This window comes from Zootoca vivipara, chromosome 5 (genome assembly GCF_965207765.1).
Source record: "Zootoca vivipara chromosome 5, rZooViv2.hap1.1, whole genome shotgun sequence".
In the NCBI taxonomy this organism is placed as follows: Eukaryota; Metazoa; Chordata; class Lepidosauria; order Squamata; family Lacertidae; genus Zootoca; species Zootoca vivipara.
In genome coordinates this window covers 58,600,551-58,624,325 of record NC_142588.1, presented here as the reverse complement: position 1 = coordinate 58,624,325, position 23,775 = coordinate 58,600,551, and the positions used below count along the sequence as shown (strand labels likewise).

At 42.4% G+C, this 23,775-nt stretch overlaps 1 protein-coding gene across 12 annotated transcripts in view; it reads left to right on the top strand.

Annotated features, from left to right (window-relative positions):
- The window catches only part of KIF1A (kinesin family member 1A), a 114,544-nt gene that overhangs the window by 19,594 nt on the left and 71,175 nt on the right, over positions 1 to 23,775 (top strand). For all 12 annotated transcript variants that reach the window (XM_060274633.2, XM_060274632.2, XM_060274629.2 and 9 more), the window contains exons 3-12: positions 13,956 to 14,032; positions 15,114 to 15,293; positions 16,388 to 16,453; positions 18,000 to 18,178; positions 18,674 to 18,785; positions 19,864 to 19,941; positions 20,460 to 20,525; positions 21,790 to 21,807; positions 22,915 to 22,990; positions 23,406 to 23,484. In XM_060274633.2, coding sequence (XP_060130616.1) covers positions 13,956 to 14,032; positions 15,114 to 15,293; positions 16,388 to 16,453; positions 18,000 to 18,178; positions 18,674 to 18,785; positions 19,864 to 19,941; positions 20,460 to 20,525; positions 21,790 to 21,807; positions 22,915 to 22,990; positions 23,406 to 23,484 — 931 coding nt within the window. The remainder of the gene's footprint in view (positions 1 to 13,955; positions 14,033 to 15,113; positions 15,294 to 16,387; positions 16,454 to 17,999; positions 18,179 to 18,673; positions 18,786 to 19,863; positions 19,942 to 20,459; positions 20,526 to 21,789; positions 21,808 to 22,914; positions 22,991 to 23,405; positions 23,485 to 23,775) is intronic.

Genomic DNA, 23,775 nt, shown 5'->3' with positions numbered 1-23,775 from the left:
ACAGAAAATGTCATTGAAGAGATGGGGCTTGGTGTACTGATGGCTTAACGAGCATAAAGTGGACATGCATAGAAGTGGTGAAGAGTGCACTTCTATAGACGAGTGGGCACTTTAGCTGCCCTGTCCCCCAAAGAGTTATTTACAAAGTTTTAAAGCTGAGATGTAACTGAGTATGGGCCATAATAGAGAAAGGTCTATGGCACTCAAGATAATCCTACTGGAAATGGAGGAAACTGTTGTCCCATGTTGGAGAGTTTCAAGTAGACTCTACTACTTGGGGATCTTCATGTATTTTGTCTTGCACACATTTTCCAGAATGACACCACAAGGTTCCTGTCCCAGCATGAGAAACCCTTGCTTTCTTTATGCAAACCCATCACAAATTCCTTTTGTACTCTTGTTGTGTTTGTTTACATGCAGAGTCCATTTCTCGTCACTGAACGTGCAGTTTTGGTTGTCTCATGACAATCCAGATATTTGCTCTGCCTTTTTAAAAACTTCTGATTGAGCTGCACATGTGGCAACTGTGATTTCTCCCACTATCTGAGCTGCTCCTTTGGTCTTTCCACCTACCAACTTCCCCAACTGCTGTAGTGAGCAGAATTCTAGGTGTTCTGCACAGTGAGCAGGAAAAGAAGCCAACCAATATTGTTGTTGGCTTACACTAGCACAGACCACAAGCATTTTCTTTTGCTACTGTGGATAGAGCGACTAGGTCGCAACAATCCAGAAGTTAGTTCTGCCCCTTTAAATCCACCAGATAAGTGGGATACTTCACAGCCACAGTTTCTTCCAACCAGTGCCTCCAGGAGGTACGCAAGTGTATGCAGTACCGGCACCTTTGTTGTTGTTGTTAAAAAGTGTGGCACTTACCATTATTATTATTATTATTATTATTATTATTATTATTATTATTATTGAATACCCCATCCATCTGACTGTCACTGTAACAACTTCAGGGTGTGTACCAACACCTATTTTTCTAGAAAAAAAAGTACTTCCAACTGTTATTTCCATGGCCTGGTTCAGCTAGTAAAAGGAAAGTGTAAATACTTTTGCATTCCTGTTGCTCTGCCTCTTGGCTTCAGCTGCAGAATGTTGGTTCCCAGCATCACACTTTTGTTTCTATTGAACTATCACCCTCCCTAGAGCTCACTCACCAACCAACCAACCAACCAACCAACCACAGTGTCCCTGCAACTTCACTCTTCTCTGTTACTTCTGGAATGGACACCACAATTCAGCCTTTTCAAACAGCTTCAAGAACCAGTCTTAATTTCCTTCACCCCCCAGTCCATCTTTTGTTTTTGTTTTTTTCCTTTTAAGAGCCACACATGGGGCATTCTCTTTCTGCTGCATGCTGTGCCTTCCCTGAGAGGAAAAAAAGAGCCTTGCTTTACTTCCAGAGGCACATTAGCATTCCTGCAGTTGGTTGCTCCAGCTACTTTTCTCAATTCTGGCTCTTAACGGAGCAGAGAAAAATGGCTGAAGTGTCGGACTGAAGGGGAGGTTAGGTGTGGGATGGGAGTTGGTTCAGCATTTCTCTCCTTTTATTGTGAAACTAAGATCTTCCACCACCACTCCACTCTGTATGTGAATGAGGTGGACATGTAAATAAAGGTCCCACCATGCCTGAGTTGTTTCTGTGTTTTCAAAATTACCCAGGGTTGTATGCAATGTGTGCTAAGACGAATGTTCCATTTGTGCAGCAGAATAATTTCCTCCTCTTTCCCCCCTCCCACCCCCAAATCTGTTTTGGGGAGCAGATATGAGGATGGTATAGGGCATGCATGGGGGGGGAAACAATCCTGCTGCACTAGTGCTAATCCTTGTGTCAGTGCACTTTTTAGTTACATACCACCCTCTCTGTCTCACAGTCTGCCAGATCCAGTCCTGCAGGTGAATTATCCTTTTAGGAGACTATCTGTAGCCACTAAGCCACACCTTAAAATGTTTCTATCAAATGTAAAATAACTAAGCAAGTATTAGAAATCACCCCAGAACTGGCCCTACTAAACATCTTCCAAGACAATAATGCCCACTCACATCACAATGAACTCATAACTCACCTACTCTCAGCAGTCAGAAACATCATAACCAGGCACTGGAAAGACCTGTCAGGAGTAAGCATGGATCAATGGTACCAAATAGTATGGGAAAACCGACTTACTAGAAAAAAAATTAACCAATAAACTGAAACTGACACGGGGACAAATAGAAGGAGATGCCTTCACCCTGGTATGGCTCCCCTTTATCACATACACAGCCCAACAAGACAACAAGAATCCACCAACAGCACATAAATCAATACAGTGGTATCTCGGGTTACGAACGCGATCCGTTCCGGGCCGCAGTTCGTAACCCGAAAAGTTCGTAACCCGAAAACGCCATTTTGCGCATGCGCAAAGTGCTATTTTCACACTTTGCGCATGCACAAATGCGCGCGACGCGAAAATACTTCCGGGTTTGCGCAGTTCGTAACCCGAGTTGCTCGTAACCCGAGGTGTTCGCAACCCGAGGTACGACTGTATGGCTAACCTGATTCAAAAACACCCACCCACCCCACTCAGACATGAAAACAAAGTTTAGCACAGCCAATCACAAACAAGCAACCACAGCCTAGGCCAACCCCAACTTCTCTCACCACCAAAGGAACACAAGCACTTAGCAAACAGAACCTGCACAAAACGATGCTGACGCAAAACCCCACACATACATTAACATTGCCACCTGACCCCACTCCCACCCACCATGGCCCTTTCCACCTCTTCCCCCCTTTTCTTCCTAATGTAATACTAAGGTCTCAACAAATGATTCTGACCTGTAGAAAATGTAACTTGAAAAAAGAGACATTGCAATACTTTTGTAAACCAAGAAATCTTTAATAAAAATACATTTTAAAAAATTCTTTCTGTACTCTAATAGTTACTTGAAGGCAAAAGCACATCTATTCATAGTCACTGGACAGCAAATTCGTCACAATATGTGCAGCACTAAGCCAGTTATACGTAGTGATTTTTATCGGATACACTTTGTGCTTCTACTCTCAGAGAGAAAAGAACATTTAATTTACAGTCATTGCCCCCCCCCCAAATCAGCCACTGCTATCTTTCCTTAAAACTAGAATAAATTAAAACATGTATTGCAGCATTTATAGCTACTGGAAAGAAAAGAACAAAACAAAACAAAACAAAACAAAACAAAACACCAGAGTTAGATGTATGCAGGTTTGTGACAAGGGTATTAGCATGAGTCTGGGCAAAGTATGTGGTATTTTGGGGTATGTGTGGTGGTTTGGGGAATTATACTTGACTTCTAAAATATATGTGCCTCTGTCTTCAAATGTGCATGTCAGAAGCCTTTAAAAATGTATTTTTCTCAAATAAGAAAAACATAGCTATGTGATGGTCCAATGTCACAAATATCCACCAATCTGAAATATACAAGAATTCAAATACAGTAGACTACATAGGTAGATAAACTTTTAAAGAAATTCAGAACAAGAACAATTATGTCCTTTCCTAACTCACTGGCCTGGTTTGATCGTTCATGGAATGTATGCATCACATTGGTAAGTGGAAGATCTTTAACCACTTGGTGTTTTCAATTTCTTGACCCTAAATACCTGTTTCTATATTGGAGATGGGGAACCTAGGGCTCAACAGATTGTTATTGGGTTCCACTACCATCAGTATTGTCAATGCGTCAAGAATAATGGGACTTGTTCCATTGATGACTGTGCTCTTCAGGTGAGGGCTTCCTACAGTTGTCTCCATTCTACACAACATAGGAATTGGGCCTTTAGTGTTGTGGCACCTACCCATTGAAATTCCTTGCCCTTGGATATTAGATAGGTGCCATTTCTGAAGATAGATTTCTCTTTCAATAAAACTTTTAAACAGAGGCAGATTTAAGGCAGCATGACTGGTTCCATCACATAGTGAACTGAGCAAAACGAAAGATGAGAGGTGGTGGTGGTGGTGGGGGGGTGCAAAGGCGCTGCTTTGGAGCTGAGACTTTTCTCTTTTTAATATATATATAATTTTTATTATTATTAAATTTTCTGTTTTACAATTTCAAATACTCATTTTACATCCTTAAGATATCAGTGAGTTTCCTTCTCTTCCCATGATTCATTTTACATATCTTAAATCAAAGGCATATTTTGCAAAAACTATACCAATCAGTATCCTTTGGAGGAAGGGAGGATATAAAATCCTTATCCCTAATCTATACTTTTCAAATTTGGTTTTTAACATCCTCAAAACAATCCACATTCATTTAGTATTTCATTATTTGGGGGGTTCTAGGTGGCGATGTGGGATAAACCCCAGAGTCTAGGGCTTGCTGATGAGAAGGTTGGCGGTTCGAATCCCTGCAACGGGGTGAGCTCCCGTTGCTCGGTCCCAGCTTGGGCCACATGACCCGGAAGCTGTCTGCAGACAAACGCCGGCTCCCTCGGCCTATAGAGCGAGATGAGCGCCACAACCCCAGAGTCGGACACGACTGGACCTGATGGTCAGGGGCCCCTTTACCCTTTACCTTACCAACATGTGACTGTAGCAGCATCAAAGACTGCAGCTACCAGATAACTGCATGTTGCAAAATGTCATTCTAATAAAGTGGGATCAAATATATGATAGGCTTGTCACCAATTTTAGAAGGGGTCTCCATATTAGCTGTTCATTAGTTTGTATCCACCTGTTATTTTCTTGGATGTGTATATTTGCTGCAGAGATCATGCTTAAGGATCTTTCAACAGCTGTAACATTTTCTTGTTTCCCAGTTTCTATGAGATACTATCCTAGTGGCTTCATATCTGAAATATTGGGTGATGCTGCTTAGTAACAAAGGGCACAGCTGAGCACACAGCCAAGTGGGAAAATGAGGCTCTGCTCACTTGGCTGTCTCACTTCCTCTTTATATCACTTGGAGAAAAATGTCAATATAAGGCTTCATTATTTTTTTTATAAATCACAAAATAATCCTCATTAATTTAGGATCTGCTTCACTAAAGCTCCCCAATGTGCTTAATACTAAACATGCTGGTACCCCCTCCATCGTTTAATGATTTAGCTTTTGAAGAGATGCTAAAAAACACTCTATTTCAATGGGTGGTTTGTGAGAGTGCCATTTACAACAACAATTGAAGAAGGAAGCAGCTTTTGATTTCTAGTGAGCTGTGCTGGGTTTGCTTCAAGACTTGAAAGAGGTTTGTAACAGGACATGGTGCCAAGAAGCAGCACACTGCCAACGACATCTGGATGCTACCTCTAAGTAGGGTGAACAGATGCAAAGGAAGACAGGGGCCCTGTACCTTATGGGTGTAGTGTGTGTGAGAGTGAGAGAGAGACAGAATTTGACAACCACCACTTGTCACACAAATGTGAGGAAAATGGCACCTGCTGCATTTCCCCTTTCTACACAAATATAAGTACTAAAGGCTGTGCCCCTGCTCACTACACTCCTCTTGCCAACCTCACCTATCCTCACCCCCACCAAGCTCCTTCCCATACACTTTGCCAAACCCTCCCTTTTCCTTGGAGATAACCAAACCTCCCCTTAGAGCTTGCCAAACGACTCCCCTTTCCCCTACAATTGTTCTTCCATGGTTCACCTGTGCTGCCCTCCTCTGTCTCGCACTTCACTGCCCTTCTTATCCCCCCCCAGCAACTTTCTGAAGGCTGCTATCATGCTGTAGTTCACAGCACTGCCTGCTGGTGACAAAGGAAACTGTTGTATGACAACAGCCTTCCCTTATTATTATATATACATTTCTACAAATAATAAATAGCCCTCTTTTTGCTCTTTAACCTTTATATCTTACCCTTAAGTAAATATCACCTGGATATCCTTTTCAAATCTTATACAATCTGTCCAGAGACAATGGGTCTTAATTACTGGGGCTACACCAGCTTATAGAAACAAAATGCCAGTTAGTAGTTCCCACCAAGAATGGCATTCCACTCCTTATCCCTGATTTCCCGTTTTACTTTTCCAACAGACACTCTATAATGTGGAATCTAAATCCTGAGCATGCTTAGTACTCATTGACTTATTTCAGATTTTTTTAGCCCTTTCATTAAAATAAATTGTATTTTGGCAAACCTTGAGGTTCCCCCAAGTATGCTAGTACTCCATTTTGTTTTCCAATAGTTCTATTTTTGCTACAATCCTGTTAGTATCCGCCATTTGACTTCACTGTTAGGGGGAGTGATACTGTTGTGGCTTAAATATGCTGTCTGGTACTGGCATATAGATGTGTGTGTCTTTTACTTTATGTCAGCCCTGAGTTATGGACTATTTTGAAATAGCTCTCTGGGAAGCTCTGCTGGAGACCATCTGCGTAAAGCATGCAATTGCTGACATTTTGGTAATTAGCTGATTTGTTGTATGAATGTACTGTTTCCCACTGCTTCAATCAAGCAGAACTGCTGGCTGCTTTGTGGAGAGCAGCTGAGACCCTTAATGGTATTTCTGGGAATATTAAAAATCAGAGACTATTTCTGAATTCGTCCTGTTCTGGTTCTCTTGATTTCTTCATACTAATATCCTGTGGATGTGCTCCTTTTTGTGTATGTGGTCTTTCAACTTCAGCTGTGCAGTGATTCAGATGCTCAAATGAATCTTTGAAAAGATACCAGCTCTTATCTTCTGAGCTTTGTTGGGGCACATGCCCAGTTTATATTTTTAAAAAGGAAAATGATTATGGAAGGCACTGAAAACAGGACACTGAAGATCATTATGCCATTACCGTATATAATTCACATTCACAGTTGAGGCTGAAATCCAAATAAAAGGCTGAGATTCAAAGTGCTACTTTAGCACCCATGGGTTTGGGCATTCCCTGGTGAGTTCTTGATTCCCCACCCCTTTGAATTGCAAACCCACGTGCCACATCACAATAAGGTTTTGAAACTCATCTGTTGGTTTTTTTTTAAAAAAAAACCCACAGCAAGCCCTGCAGCATGGAGAGCTGGTGTTTGCTGAAACTGTGTGGGTAGGGCAGGGACCAGCACCCTGGGCGGGCAGGCAGTATTTGAAATACCTGCTGCCCCAGCTAGGTGTGCACCAGTTGCTGGAACAGCTCTATAAAGCCTGCCTGTCCTGGGTGAGGGGCGTGCACCCCACCCCCAGAGAGGCCGCCCCTGAAGGGGAAACACCAAAGGGGGGGTCATATCTTTGGGGGAGGTGCTTCAAGGATGGAATGAGGGTGCGGACCAAGTACCAGCCCCCTTGTGCTAAAATTATGGTTTTAATGGGGATGGGCTTTTAACTTGGATGGGTGTTGTTTATTTAGCGGGGTGGAGTTGTTTTGAATTGTTCTTAAGTATTATATGTTAATTTGTATTTTTTGTTTTGTTTTATAAGGCTGATGAATATTCTACAGCCTTTTAAATTTGTTTGTGGGAGAGGGGGTTATTGTATTGTTTTTGTTGTAACTATTTACTTGTGTTTTTTACCTTGTATTTTTATCCTGTGCACCGCCCTGAGATAAAAAATTCATTACACAATAAAGCAGTTGGCATATATGGAATTCAGTGCACAGAATCAGAAAAGTGTAAGCAAATCCACAAAGCTCCCTGCATTATTTAATAGCAACGGCTTGTGTATTTGCCATAGAACTGCGTAAAGTAGAGCAGGGCTAGGTGGAATCTCAAGAGGCTGCCACAACAGACAAAGACATATGAGTCTTTGAGACATTGGCTATAAAACCTCTGGTGAAGAGATGGGGCGTTGTCTGCTTTGTTGGTTTAAAAATTTTCTCTTAAAAATGAAATGCCCTTTGTTAGCTGTGTATGGACATGATTTTCAGCCCTCTGAATTACAAAGCGAATGAAGCCTTTTTCTGGGTTCATGTACAGCAGGCTTATGGGGCAAAGGTTGAACCTAATCTGTCACTAAGGGACCAATTTGTGCAAAACAGATAATTGCATCAGCTGTGGCACAAAGGAGCAAACTATCATCCATAGAAGCAGGTGAGGAGTAATGAAGATGCAGATTGGCCTTTTACTGCAGCCTTTCTTCTCCCTGTACTTGTCTAGGATTCTCAAAAGTTAGGATTCACAAAAGTTGCCATCTCCCCCTGTCTGGAATTCCTTGTCCCCTTCTTGTTTTCAGTGCTACAACAAATATAAAGTGAATATATTTTAATATTTTAATATTAATATATAAATATTATATATATTTTAATGGATATATTTTAATATTTCAATTCAAATAATAATCCCAAATATGTATTAAAAGCACAAAAATGTTAGATGCTTCATTTTGTTATGGTATGCTATCCCTACCTGGGATGATGCTAATCAATGGCCTCAGGTGCGTCTCTGCTTCTTAGCTTCCTTTGCCTAACACAGGTATCCCCAAATTTCGGCCCTCCAGATGTTTTGGACTATAATTCCCATCTTCCCCAACCACTGATCCTGTTAGCTAGGGATCATGGGAGTTGTAGGCCAAAACATCTGGAGGGCCGCAGTTTGGGGATGCCTGGCTAACAGAACTGTTGTAAAAAATACTGAGATAAGTGTTAAAAAATATGTTTAGGCTGCAATCCTATATCCACCCTTGCTGTTAACTCAGTTGGGCAGACATGTATAGAATTGTGCTGTTAAAAGTGTAGGGGAATAACTGGCTATAATACTGAATGTTGAACACTTAAGCAAAAAAAACGGTCAGAATGAAAAAAAAGCAATACAGTACACACAAGATAAGTGTGTAAGCAAATAGCATATACCATGACTAAGGTTGCTGCTTATTTATTTTGATTCTTGCTACAACATTTCCTCTTGTCACAGTTCCATTGAATTCTCTACATCAAACACCACATATCCTTGATGCAGTCTTTTGTTTTCCCTATATTGTGTGCCACATTTTATCACTGTGTGGTGTGTACAGCAACATGTAATGCATCTCAGCACACAGTGGAGGAAAACAATGTTGCTGCATTTTTAACCACTAATGTATACGCAATCCCATCTTTTGCTGTAATTTGTTGCCACCCTTCCATGCCTTACTCCCCCCCCCCTTCTGTAATAAAAGAACCTCCTCTTGGCAGAGTTGAGCCTCTTTTATTTGCATGGCACATCAGCTGCCTGCTAATTCTTCACTTAGCACCATCTTCTTATTCTGAAAGGTCATTTGAATGACGCCTAAACTTATAGATTTGCTATTTTAAGGATTGCCATTATTCTGTGTTTGTGCCTCTGTTTGCTGTCTCTTATTTTAAAATGCAATAAACAATTAAGGAACAGTGACAGAGCAAGCCAGTCTCAGTTCTTGGATTGCCATGGTAACATTCTCCACATCAGAGGAGAAGTGTGGTACAGAATTCAAAAGTATATGTTTGTTGCACTTGGATTTTAAATGACACTGAAGTGAAATCCTTGTTCTTTGGCTTGGTTAGAATCAAAAGTCTGGAAGGGTCATCAGAAGTATAGTCCAGCTGATCCAGACTCCTATAATGAGATGGTTTCATTGTACCAAACCCATTCCTATTTTGCTTTTTCAGTTCTGTTATTGAAGTCAGTTTGATTGGAGATTTCCCAAGGATTGAACATGGAACCATATGTTCTGCCACTATATGCTATTAGGGTTGCCAGACTCAATAGTGGACAGGACTTTTGTGCCTTTAATTGCCCTGCTCTCTTTTGAGTCTGGAAACCTTAAAGAGAAACCAGCAGACCCTTTGTTTAATTTCCAAGCAAAGGGTCTGCTGGTTTCTCTTTAAGGTTTCCAGACTCAAAAGAGAGCAGGGCAATTAAAGGCACAAAAGTCCTGTCCACTATTGAGTCTGGCAACCATATATGCTATGATTGTTCCTGCAACCTAAGCACGTTGCTTGATGCTCTATTCATCAGCGGCAACAAAATAAAACAAAAAAAGTCAGTCTGTTCTAGAAGTGGTTGGACTCTCCCTAAAGGATTAAGTTTGCAGTCTGGAACTGCTTATTTACCATGAAACATCATTAATTAAAGACTTAGGTAGCCTCTCTGTGGCTTCAAGTGCCTTTTATCAGCTTTGACTTTTATGCCAGCTGTGACCTTACTTGAATTTAGATAGCTTGGCCACAATTACCCATGGTCTCAGGGGCAGCCCATCCCATTTCGCCATCTGAGGCAAAATGGGAATTGCTGCCTCCTGGCCCCACCCACTGTACCTCACTTCCGCCGCTGCTCCCTGGCTCTCACCAAATAAGGTGGGCACCGGGGCACTCTTCCAAGTGATGCTGCTCTCTTGGCTTCTCCGCCCAGGGGCAAGGAAGACAAATGGCAACACTGCATGCTGGAATGCTGCCTCCTTGGCAGCAGAAGCGGTGTCCTAAAAATTGAAAGTGTGATCACTTCAAAATTGCCCACAATGGACGGGATACCTCTTCTGGTTCATGAGACAGTTTGCAGGGTTAAAGCATTATAACGATAATTGGAGATAAATTCTCAACCCATTCCATACTGAGTCTGGTACTGAGTGGTGAAACATTTGTGTGACAGCTCTGCAATGTGGGAGGGTGAAAAGCAATTATCGCTCTCTTTAGAAGTTTGTATCCTTTGCCGAAAGTCAATCTCAAGAAGGTTTCTTTTTAAGCACTGCGTTTTTAAAAATATAGAGAAAAAGAGCATTCCCCCCCATTTATGGAACACAGCAAGTCTTTAAGAATTTAGAAATGTATGGATTCAGAACTATAGTACAGGTAACCCCCCATTTACAAATGTTCAATATGTGTGTGACCCCCAACACGCGCATCACTTCGACCTTGGGTGTGACCCAAAACGTCACAAAAACATCAGAAAGGGGTGGGGGGGTACAGGGTGTTTGTGTATATTTGAAACACCATTGAAAATGCCTGCAATTTCACTTAAATGCATGTTGCCTTAGAACATAACTTCTGCGTAAATTAGGTGGGGGGTTGCCTATATTTCCACACATACTGTACATATTTTTTAAATTCAGAATGAAATGGATGGTAAGGACTCCAGAATATATATATAATTTATATGTGTCCAAGAGTGCTTTCTTATACTTATGGAACTATACAGGAAGCAGCAACAGTTGGTGGGGCTGAGCAGGGTAGGGTGCCCTTGTTCACATGGCATCCCAATGTAGAGATCACTGCCGGTAACTGAGAAGGGGATGGGCAAGGTAGCAAGGAAGCTGATATGGTACGGGCGCAGGTGCAGGAGCATTGGATTGGCTCCACCACTGTGCCCGCACCACACCAAACTCCCTTCCACCCAGGGGTGCCAGCTTGAATAAAATGGGGGTGGGGGTAAGCATAATCGATCACAAGATGTGGCCCATACACACCATTTGAATAGCAATGCCCAGCAACATTTGAGGGGTGGCCCCCTCAAATATTTTATTGGGGCCAAAGTGACCTTGGCTTCCAGGAGCTGCCTCCTCTGCCTCCACCCAATCCCTCTTCCTCATGTTTACTAGCAGAAACCTCCATGTTGGCAAGCTGGGTGAGCAATGCCACCTCACCCCACCCCACCAGCTGATGCCAAATGTATACTGAATTCTATCCCTAGCTGAATATAAAAGCATTTTATGACACCCCAGTGAACTGAAAATGAACACAACCTATGAATGCTTACCCACTCCTTCCCTTTTCCATTCAGAGGTTATAATAGTTTGTTTTTGTTTCATTGATTAATAACAAAACTCAACTAAAAATTAGGGTTGTATCCAACACTGTGGCCATTGGGACTTCCCTGTTGCTCTCCTCTCCCCAAGCCCCTGGCAAATCTAGTTTTGAGGGATCCCCAACCCTCTAGAGCAGATTCTGAGGATGCAGAGTGAGTTGCAGGGCAGAGGAGAAAAGGGGGAAGTTGCACTGAGCAAGTGGAACGGCAGCATTGAATGCAACCTAATAATAATAATAATAATAATAATAATAATAATAATAATATGCAATCCTATTTGTTCCTGCTTAGAAGCTAGTCTCATTGAGTTCAATGCACCCTAAAATGCAGAGTTCTGGGAGAAAGTGGAATGAATTGTTGCTGGGGAGTGGCAGAATCAAGGGCCATCCCTATAAGGAAGTGTTAGATGGCTGGTTAGCTAGTTGCTGTACATATGAGTCATGATAGCTTTCTGGCTGAATAATAAGGGTGAGTGGCTCACATTAAGGACACTCTGCCACTTGCTGTTTCTGACGTGTGGGAGACTCGTCATAGCTGTGTCTGCAGCTAGCTCTAGTAACTGATGCACATAACCACTGACCTTGCCATGTTTGCTGTCAGCTATGCTTATCAATTACCTCTGAGTCCCTTACATCAAGACTCATGGTTAATGACCCTTCTGTGGTCTTAAGAGCACTGCTTGCTACGAAGGTAAAGCTCTGCTATACACTCATTCCATGTCTCTCTACTCAGGCCAGCACTGTGTCGAATGTTTTAGGCCTATTTTGTTGCTGCATAGCATACCAGCAAAAAGAAGCACTTGGTTGCTGTAAATGGAGGCATACTGTTACCACAGATGGATGTACAAATGCTCCTTCCTATGTATGATAGGAAGCAGCACACCGAAACTGAAAGTCTAATGCACATGCAACAACAACAACAACAACAACAACAACAACAACAACAACAACAACAACAACAACAACATGATTTAGTGCCTACACTGAACAGCTGTAGAAACAATATACAGAGTTCCTACCAAAGGTGCTGACTTGCCCCCCACATTGTGGGGGCACATGATGTGCCACGTTACATGTCACATGACGCATCCTGTCCCCAGCTGGCATGCGAGTGCTTGTGTGTCGGGCCGGGAACTGCAATGTTCCCACCCACAGGCTTCTAATCAAAAAGATTATGCCTTAAGGTTGTGGAATAACCTTATTTATTTCCCTAGGCTTTTATGTGCATTCTAATGTATTAATGATTTTTTAAGTATGCTGTTCATGCTTTTTTTTGTATTTTATCATGCTTTTGTAAACTGCTCTTGAAACTTCTGCTGAAACCATTTAAGTAAAAATAGCCCCCCTTGCAAGGTCAGGAGCTGCTTCCTTTCCTCTCTGCATTCCCCAAGGGACATGAAACCCAACTATACTGAGTAGCATTTGGCTGCTGACTCATTTGTAGGCTGTTTATGATCATGTTCAGTGGATGAAATCACTGTGTGTCCCCCCCCCTCCGATTTGCATTGTTGTTTTAAGCAGGTTTCTTGTATTTTTATGTAAGCTGCTTTATGGATTGGAAAAACACCATATTAAAAAAAATCTAAATAAATACATTATATCGGGCTGTGGATATTATGCAGTGGGAGGGAGCTTATGCATGTGATCTGATCCCACACCAGGAGTGTGTGTGTGAGAGAGCGGGGGGCAGCCTAAAGACCCAGGAAGTCAGCCTTATTTCTGTAGTCATGTTATTCATGTGCATGTCCCCACAGTGTGGTATCACATCATGCTAAAGTCTCTTTGGACGTGAAGAGCCACCTGCATTGGCTGCATCATGATTTACATTGCTAAGACCTTTTTGGATAAACCAAACAGATAATTAGAAATCATCCAAGAGCTCATAGCAGCTGTAGATGGCTTTAATGGCCCAGCAATCAACACATCTGCCTTCTGTGGGAGGATATCGCTGAATGGAAGAATTTAAGAACATAATAGTTGAATGTATGTCTCTGTGTTGGGGGACTATATGCTTCGTCTCAGCTTCTGATTTGATCCTGGAATGCCCATATTCCACTGCCATTGCTGCCCCCACTGAGCTCAGGGAGGAGTATGGCGGCAGCCGCGAGAGAGCTCCCGTTGCCTCTCCATGGTCTCTCCACGGCTGCTGCCGACCTCCTCCCTTGGGCAGCTCACAGCGGCTGCTGTGATCCTTTGCATGCAAAAGTAGGGACCTGGATGCCTCAAAGCAACAATTATTCTATTGAAACGTAGAAATGCTGGTTGCCGAGGGTTCATATCATATTATGGTTTCCCCCTCTCTGTTTCTTCTTAGCTATCATTAACCCAAAGCAGCCCAAGGAGACACCAAAAAGTTTCAACTTTGACTATTCCTATTGGTCTCACACAACAGTAAGTAGACACTAAACTACAACTGGGGATGCATTTGCTTTTGCATACAGTGGTACCTCGAGTTACAAACGCTTCAGGTTACAAACTCCGCTTACCTGGAAGAGTTACCTCAAGTTGAGAACTTTGCCCCAGGATGAGAATGGAAATTGTGTGCCGGCGGCGCAGCGACAGCAAAAGGCCCCATTAGCGAAAGCACGCCTCTAGTTAAGAGCAGTTAAAAACGGAACTCTGGAACAAATTAAGTTCGTAACTAGAGGTACCACTGTACTATTAAGTTGGCTTAGCATTGGGCTTGGATTTTGAAGTTACTGTATAGTGAGATGCTCCTGAATAAATATTTGTCTAAAAATAATTCAAGGCAATTATTCAGTAAGTGGTTTTGAACAAGAAATAATTTTGAGGAGTAATCACAAGCAATTCATGGACAAATAGCAGGGAAACTGTGACTCAGCTGCTCTCTGTATTTGTACAGCTGGGTTTATGGGCCTTTTTATTTTATCTGCCTAATATATACTCCAAAAGATATTCATCAGGGTAGTGCTGTTCAACGTTACATCAGTTGGAGTCAAATGCCTCAGTGATTACTTCAGTTACAATACTAATATAGCATCAATAGAAATCTTTCTGAGGCCCACCATGTCATAACAGTGGGTCAACTGAATATAGATCAAATATAGGATGATTATTATGCTATACACTTTAGTGGAATTTAGCGTAATTCTGCAGGGCAGTTTGGGTTGCCATTTTCCAAATGGCTACATAGCGTTATGCATTATGTCTTCTAAACCTTGAAAGAAATCATTTGAGAAGATCCTCCTCTGCTGGAAGGCTCCAAATTCCATCCTGAGTTCGTATTTTTGCTCCAATAATTGCTCAGAAGTAATAGCACACACACAAAAATATTCTGATCAAACTGCTCCAATGTGAGGTTGTAGCAATTCTGATATGTTTTTAGAATAGTTCCTGTTTAAAAAACAAACGGACAACATGCCATGGAAAGGGGAGAAGAGTTCTCTTCTTTTTTCTTTTGATGCTTTCTCAGCATTCCTCATCTCATTCCCCATTATCTTTTTCTTAATAGCCTGAAGACATCAACTATGCTTCTCAAAAGCAAGTGTACCGGGACATTGGGGAAGAGATGCTGCAGCATGCTTTTGAAGGTTATAATGTCTGCATATTTGCCTATGGCCAGACTGGGGCTGGCAAGTCCTACACTATGATGGGCAGACAGGAGAAGGACCAACAAGGCATAATCCCCCAGGTAACTATAACAACAAGAGAATGCAGCTAGAAACTTACAAGCAGGTCCAGGAAAGGGGTGCTTGGGGTGGCCTTTGGAAAGGGAATAACTATAAGAAAGGTCAGGAGGGTGTGGAACAGTTAAGTTGGTGAGCGGCAATAAAGAGAGTGTGGAATTCCATGGGCTCATTGAGAAAATGGAAAGTACCACCTCGTGGTAGGTGAGTTAAAGGGGACACCAATAATATCTCTGGGAGGCCATAACTGAGCTGAAGGGCAGTGGCTGTTGATTCAACCCATGAAGGAACCCAGGAAACCATGAGGGAAGACAGGGAAAAAGAGAGCATGGGCGTTGGAGAGAAGATACATTCCATTATTTTGCGAAGCAACACAAGGCTAAGGGCCCCCGTTGACACCTCTGTCCATCAATTGGCTGAAGTAAATCATTGACTGTGCAGGGGGGAGCAAATGAGAGAGAACTCAGGGCTACTGGCTGGACAAGAGATTTAGCTGAAAATTTACTCAAAGCTACCAGTATGGTCTTTGTTTCAGTGAAGGGATGAACTTATATGTGGAGCTACCCTAGCTATAAATGGGACACGGGTGGTGCTGTGGTCTAAACCACAGAGCCTAGGGTTTGCTGATCAGAAGGTCGGTGGTTTGAATCCCCACGACGGGGTAAGCTCCCATTGTTCGGTCCCAGCTCCTGCCCACCTAGCAGTTTGAAAGCATGTCAAGTGCAAGTAGATAAATAGGTATCGCTCCGGCGGGAAGGTAAACGGTGTTTCCGTGCGCTGCTCTGGTGTGCCAGAAGCGGCTTAGTCATGCTGGCCACATGACCCGGAAGCTGGCTGCAGACAAACGCCGGCTCCCTCGGCCTATAGAGCGAGATGAGCGCGCAATCCCAGAGTCGTCCGCGACTGGACCAAACGGTCAGGGGTGCCTTTACCTTTACTCTAGCTATATCCCAGCTATCCCAGTGACATAGATTTTCTTGTTCAACAAACATATAGATAGAAATCTAGGCAGCTGCCAAATTACTGATAGATTCTGAGTAAATGGTGCTATTGTCGCGGATAAATGCAGCTCTTTTTCTTTCCTTCTGATGTTATGCAGCTTTGTGAGGATCTTTTCTCTCGAATCAATGACACAACGAATGACAACATGTCATACTCAGTGGAGGTAAGAACTGATACTCAGTCATAGTCTATACTTCCTTTGGGGTAAGATAGAATATAGTGAGCATGAATGTAAGTTATATCGGCGTGTGGAAACACAAAGATTATGAATTGACAACAACAACAAAAGTTACAGAATAGTGTTCTATTAAAATCTTAGGGACCAGGTAAAAAAGAAGGCAAGACTCCTGACCTTTAATAGTTGTTTAGAAGAAAGGATTTCAGCAGCTATGGCTTTTTAATGCGAAATTCTCTTTTCTACACAACTGTTAGGTGAAGCAGCCCTGTCTTCTTCTTTTTATCTCTCCACCCTAGGGGTTCACTATGTTTACACTTAGGTACAAATTTAGTGGGCAGCAGCTGCCTTAGGGTTCACCCACATGTCTGTTCGCCCTGCTGCTTTCCCCCAAGAAATCTCGTAGTTTAGCATTGAATTGGAACAAATGGCAGTTGTGTTTTCTGTGGGTTGCTGTTTGTTCCGATTTAGTGCTAAACAGCAGGTTTTGCAGGGGAAAACGGTGGGGCAAATGCAAAACTGCTTGGATAAGCAGCAGTGTGGACAAGCCTTTAGTCAGCTTTCAGTGTTAACGTGATGATCCTGCACAGCTGTGCTCCCTCCTCCCCTTATCAGATGAATAATATGCAGCTCTGCTCACAAAGCAGCTCCCTTTTGAAAATTCGCTTCTGTTAGCACTATCTGCTGTGCATATTTCTTTTTACACATCTGTCTTCAGGGTTTGAAAAGCTTGTGAAGAGAGTACTGGGTAAAAAGTGCAATCCAAAGAAAGTTTGAGCTATCAGTGGAACACAGAGCTATCAGATGATTAATTATTTGGAAGTATGTCCCATTGTGTTCAGTGGGCCTTACTTTCAGATAAGTGTGCACAGCATTCTGCTTAACCTCCATCAGCATACAAATCAATATGGCTGACCTAATCAAAACACCCACCCCACTCACGCAAGAAACCAAAGATCACCACAGCCAATCACAGATGAACTATGACATCCTACGCCAACTCCCGACCTCTCTCACCAACAAAGGAACAAAAGCAAACAACAGAAAACATGCACAAACAACGCTGACACTAAACCCCTACATGTATTAAGGAAAATAGAAACATCGGCACCCCACCCCACCCTCCTCCCCACCCACCTTTTCCCACCACCCTCTCCCCAATGTCTCAACAAAGAAGATCGATGTATAAAAATGATACATGGAAAAAATATGAGATATTGTACTACCTTTGTAAACCACGAAAATCCTTAATTTTTTTTAAAAATTGTGTTCCTAAACCCCTTTGATCTGTTCGTAGATTTTCTTTGTGAGGTCTTCCCAAAGAACTTCTCCCAACTCACTGTTTGGAAATAATATATTGTAGGCTGAGGTCAGAGGCATTTTGTTTTATTGTGTTCTGAAGAGATAACTTGCATTGTGTGTGTATCAGGTAGTGTCCACAAGATGTGCCTTCTCCTATGCAGCTGTGCTTATGTTCAAATAGATCCCGTTTTTCAGTGCATAATTCCCATTGTCTGCACATTGTGCCCCACAGGTGAGCTACATGGAAATATACTGTGAGCGTGTGCGTGACCTCCTGAACCCCAAGAACAAAGGAAACCTGAGGGTGAGAGAGCACCCACTCCTTGGACCATACGTCGAAGATCTCTCGAAACTAGCTGTCATGTCCTATAATGACATCCAGGATCTAATGGACTCTGGAAACAAAGCCAGGTACAAAAAAAAACCTGCAGGAAGGCCTACCTCATTCTCCCATGGAGTCATGAATCTAATTGTTATTCAGAGCTCTTTCCATCAGAGGTCTTTGTGGCAAGGGGGGTTATCGGGGGGCTGAGGTTGCATAAGGGGACAGTTGATGGTACTGGGACATGAGGACCCCCTAGCAAACCCGTGGCTCTCCAGATGTTGGACTACAACTGCTATAAATCTCTGACCATTGACAATGATGGCTGCAGCTGATGGGAGGTTCATGGGTTTCCCATTCCTGTTTTAAAGAATTGCTTAAGCACTTGAGCACTGTTTAGAATCTTAATTACCAGCCTGGACTCCTGCCTTGTCAGCCTTGCTTCCAAATTGAATGAGGCTTTTGAGACCTTGGAGAAAGACCTCCTTATAGCATTGGATCTTTGCAAGTAGAAAGTGAAACTTGGATTACCAATTTAAGCAGAAATAGAAATTTAACACTTCACTGTTGTTCTTGCTCAACAGGACGGTGGCTGCCACCAATATGAATGAAACCAGCAGCCGCTCACATGCCGTCTTCAACATTATCTTCACCCAGAAACGGCATGATGCAGAGACTGACATCACCACTGAGAAGGTGAGTGTAGGCAGACCAGTAAAAGTTGGTGTTCCTGCCAGCAGCGCAAGAGGTTAGGGGTGGAATGGGTTCAGCCTCCTGCCACCTTCCTTGTTACAACTACACGGCCATGACTCAGCCTCTGACCTCAGCTGGGCAAAGATCATCATTGTACAAAAAAATGAGGTGAAGATAGCTTGATGGGTTGCTTAGAAGACGAACCTGCTACAGTATTCCTTAATCTTCCTTACATTTCCTTTGCAAAGCCCTCCATCCACCAATGAATTAGAGTTGGGTCTGGGAGTAAAAAAAAAATCATCAGAATATGCTCAAACTTTGTGTTGTCAGAACTTTCACCAAAATATATGGATACTAGGAATGTAAAAAGAGTGGGATCATACCAAAGGTTAATCTAACTCAGCAACCAGATGTTTCCAATAAGCCCACCAGCAGAGCTTGATGGCAGTAGTCCTCTGCTGCTGGCTCTGAACATGGAAGTGCCATGTAGCCATCGTGGTTATTAGCCTTAAGGCCTATGTACCTTTAATGGGTCTGGATCCTCTGGATATTGGATCCTCTGGACTGCTGTAAGAGTTGGGACAAATGTGGTCATCATGGGGAGCCCCATTGCGCAAGCATCTTGTGTTGTTATGGTTTCTTGGTTGTTTTTATTGTACATTGCCTTGAGTTTTGTTATTGACAGAAAGGAAATGAACAAGTTTTAATTTTAAAAAACATTGGAAAAAACACAGAAACAGTTCTCAGTTTAGCCTGTCTAGTCAGCACTTGTGCGATAAGTGGAGTGAAGGATTTCCTTCTGAATGACACTCTTAAGGCTTCCAACATCTTGACTGCATGTGGCCCTTCTAGTGTCACGCCAAGCAAGAGTTGGGATGAGTTCAACACTTTCATTTGAACAAAGCATTTGCTGCTAAACTGTTGTGCCTTGTTATGAAACATCATCGTGGTCATGCGTTCTATTTCTTTGCTGCCTTTCTTGCATCACTCAAAAGTGGCATATGTCAGTACCTAGGTGGCCTCCTGTTCAAGTGGTAGATATCATAGGCAACAAGTTCCTCATCTGTTTTTCTGATTTCAGGTCAGCAAAATTAGCTTAGTGGATCTTGCAGGGAGTGAACGAGCTGATTCCACAGGAGCAAAAGGCACAAGACTGAAGGTAAGAGAAGGAACCAAATTAAACTAGAAATAGATGCATGTATCTTTATTATATGTAGGATTGGGTATACCAAGCCCAGACACTATGGCATAAGATCTGTTGGAAAATACAAAAACAAAAAAAAAAAACCCTGAAATGTATGAAATTGTCCTGGTAATTATCACTATTCATGTACCAGTCCTTTTCTACAGTCCATACTTGCTCATATTCCATTCTTTTCCATTTCAGTCATTTTGCTGCTGGTTCCTTCTTGCCTAACTATTAATGCCATCCCATATTGCTGCCCTTCATTCATTCTGGTTGAGAAACAGGCAAAGCTGTCTGTCACTGCATGGGAGTGGAGTTTCACCAAATTATTGTTATTGTTATTGTTATTATTCAGGAGGTAACTTCTCAAGGGAGTAATTCTTAATCCTGATGGTTGTGTGAAGCAGAATGTCCTCAGCAGTTGAAATTTCTTTGTGAAAAGTTTGTGTTGGAATTAGTTGCTCCAAATAAGGATTGTCTTGTTCTTACAGGAAGGAGCAAACATCAATAAATCACTCACTACGCTGGGGAAGGTGATTTCTGCTCTGGCTGAGATGGTAAGGATTGATAGTTGTGAGTTTATATACAGAGTTTACATCTCTCAATACACACTCTGCAATGCTTCACAATAATTGCTCGGCCATTTGGTTCCTGGAGCAGCTATGAATCTATTATTATTATTATTATTATTATTATTATTATTATTTCTATACTGCCTTTCATCTGAGGATCACAGGGCAGTTTATACTATAAAAACACAAAAATGCATACCATAATAACAAACAAAAGCAATATTCTCCCCTCCACCACTCCACCGTTTAAAAGGCCTGAGAAGAGGAATTAGGCTTTTTTCTTTAAGCCCCCATCTCCTTATGTGCTTTTTGGATTGGGGTGGGGGGAAGGGAATCTGATAATCAAAACAGGAAATTTCCAATACATTTAAGTTTCTAAAATTAAGTCTAATGTCCACAAATGTTATGTGAAAAACAAAACAAAGACAGGACATTTTTGTTAATTGTTTCTTTAAAAATTAAGATGCAAGAGAACTATATCTGTAAAGAATAATTATATTTGTTTGAAAACATTCTAGCAGCTCTTAATCATACAAGATGTAGTTGACTTGAGTTGAAAGGTCTGAACACTTTAGGAATGGATCTTAGCGGGAGAAAACCTTTGTATGGCTGACATATGCTCCTTATTTTGTCAAGGCTAGCACCCTATCTTCCACACCACTATAATTCTATGAACCTTACCTCTGAACTGTGATGGGCAGAGCAATCCTAAGACTAGGTTGGGGAGTAGCAAGGTGGAGCAACCGCTGCTTCCCAAACTCTGCTGCTTGTGCTGACTAGGTCAGAATATGCCTCTTGGGGGTAGGGGGAGTCCTTTTTTGCTACACGAGCTTGAGGCTGGCACAGCAGAGAGGCCACAGGGTTGGTTGGGATATCTTCAGGACTTTGGATTGGCCTGCCCCCAAATTTTCTGTCTCAGGGCTTTCCCAGACTTTACTGATGGCCAGAGAGAACTGCTATTGGTAGTTTCCTGCCACACTGAGTACAGAGCTCTCCTCACCAGTGGAAGTTGGCAGAGGGTTCCTTGCACCTTATCCTGACCCCCTCCATTTGCACAGAACTAGGTTAGGATTGCATCAAAAATGCTCTCCATCTGGGCATGTGGGTATTATATCTGGCTTGTGAAGTCAGGACGTTGGTCCCATTTTCTTATTTCCATTAGTCCCCAAATCCAATTCTTATTTTATTTGACCCATTTTAGTAATACATGTTCATGCAATTCTAATCAGTATCTCTGGTTTCTTTTCAGGATTCAGGACCAAATAAGGTAAATACCTGTGCTTTAGAGGTGGTTATAGGAATGAGCTGATCTCCCTTGTTCTCTTCCATAACTAGCTTGGAGACATAGGTGCCACCTCATGCCAAAGATTGTGGGTGCCCGCAACAAAGGGCTTCAACTTTGCCCATTGGTTTTGTGGAGGCCCACATCTTCTTGTGGCTGCAGCTACAATCCTATACATCTTCCAGATGTGCAGTCGTACCTTGGCTCCCGAATGCCTTGGGAGTCGAACCTTCCAGCTCCCGAATGATCAAAAACCCGGAGTGTTCCAGTTTTTGAACATTCTTTCAGAAGCCAACCGTCCAACGGGGCTTCCGATTGGCTGCAGGAGCTTCCTGCAGCCAATCAGAAGCCGCACATTGGAAGTCGAAAGTTTCAGAAGTTGAAAGTACGGACTTCCGGAATGGATTCTGTTCGACTTCTGAGGTATGACTGTAATGGGATTTACTTCCAAACAAGAGAGGAAAAGTCTATGTGAGCACATCACAGACTTGACATGCTATGTCTTTCTTAGCATTTCTATCCCCTCCTTTGTCTACCTGGCACACACATACTTGTCTTCCCTCCATGCATGGGTGTAGTCAAGGGGGGAAGGGGGGCGGTTGCCCCCCACCAAGTAAAACAATAGAAATACTTAATTAACTGGCCAATCATGTCAGTTCTGCCCTCCTAACAAAAATCCTGGATACTCCGTGTAACCTTTTAAAAAGCCAACCATATTTTTTTCTGGTGAGCTGCAGCTGGTGCAGCTAAGGGGCTCTTGTGCAGAGAGCAGGGGTGGTGTTAGCAAGAGAGGCATAGGTGTTTTCCCATGTGTTCCATGGTGCCTGCCTGAAGTTCTCAGCTTTGTTTCTCCTGGTAGTTGAAACCTTAAATAATCAAAATGACCGAGAAGAGACAGATCCAGCCCATTGTTATGCCCCGCCCCAGAAAATGACCTAGATCGTAACATACTTGCCATGGATTCAGTGGGGCTTGCTTTTGATTCAAAGAACAGGGGTGTACATATGCTTAATGTTCTGTATTCCTTGGATTGGCAAACACTTTCAGAATCAGAAGTGTATGTTTAATTGTTGTATTCTGTCCTCCCTGTAGAATAAGAAGAAGAAAAAAACAGACTTTATTCCATACCGGGATTCTGTACTTACCTGGCTGCTCCGAGAAAATCTAGGTACTTTATTCTCATGACTTATCTTAGATCTATCCTTAATCTCAGATTTATTGGCAGTGGCCCTGCAGGTTGTTTATTGTATGACTCCTTCTATTGGAGGGGTGGGTAACACTCCAATAAGCAGCACTGTTGCCAGAAATCTCATTGCATCAATATGTTCAAGCATGGATAGCATTGCTATTACCCAATTTTTCTCCAACTCGAACAATGTTTGGATGACTGATGAGGCTATCATGGTGCTTGGGGCAGTTTTACGGTTTGCTCATACCTTGTGGGCACAATGATATGGTGAACATGAGAGTGAAATAATGGATATACAGGAAGAGTGTTAGAAAGGAAGGGAGCCAAAGGAGAGGTGTGGTATCTAACTTTATACTTGTACCAGCCACTGTTTTTCTGTGAATTTCCTGGGCAGGTGGTAACTCTCGGACTGCTATGGTTGCTGCTCTCAGTCCAGCTGACATCAACTATGATGAGACTCTCAGCACCTTAAGGTAGGTCCCATGCAAGTCTTCTCATACTCTGAATGGGGCCAAGGGGTAAAAGATTTCCCTTTTGAAATTAGACTATGTTGCTTGTATGAGACTACTCTCAAGATGTTCCAGTTGGAAAACATGTTTGGATACTGAGTAAACAGGAACTTTTTTTTCCAGTGGGGTTGAAGTAAAAAAATAAATAAATTAAAAAAGAGGAAAATCTGAATCCTTTAAGTCTGGAAATGCAAGTTTGCATATAATGTTCATATCACAACAGTTTCAAGTTGTTTATGCAGAAAAGCACTGAGT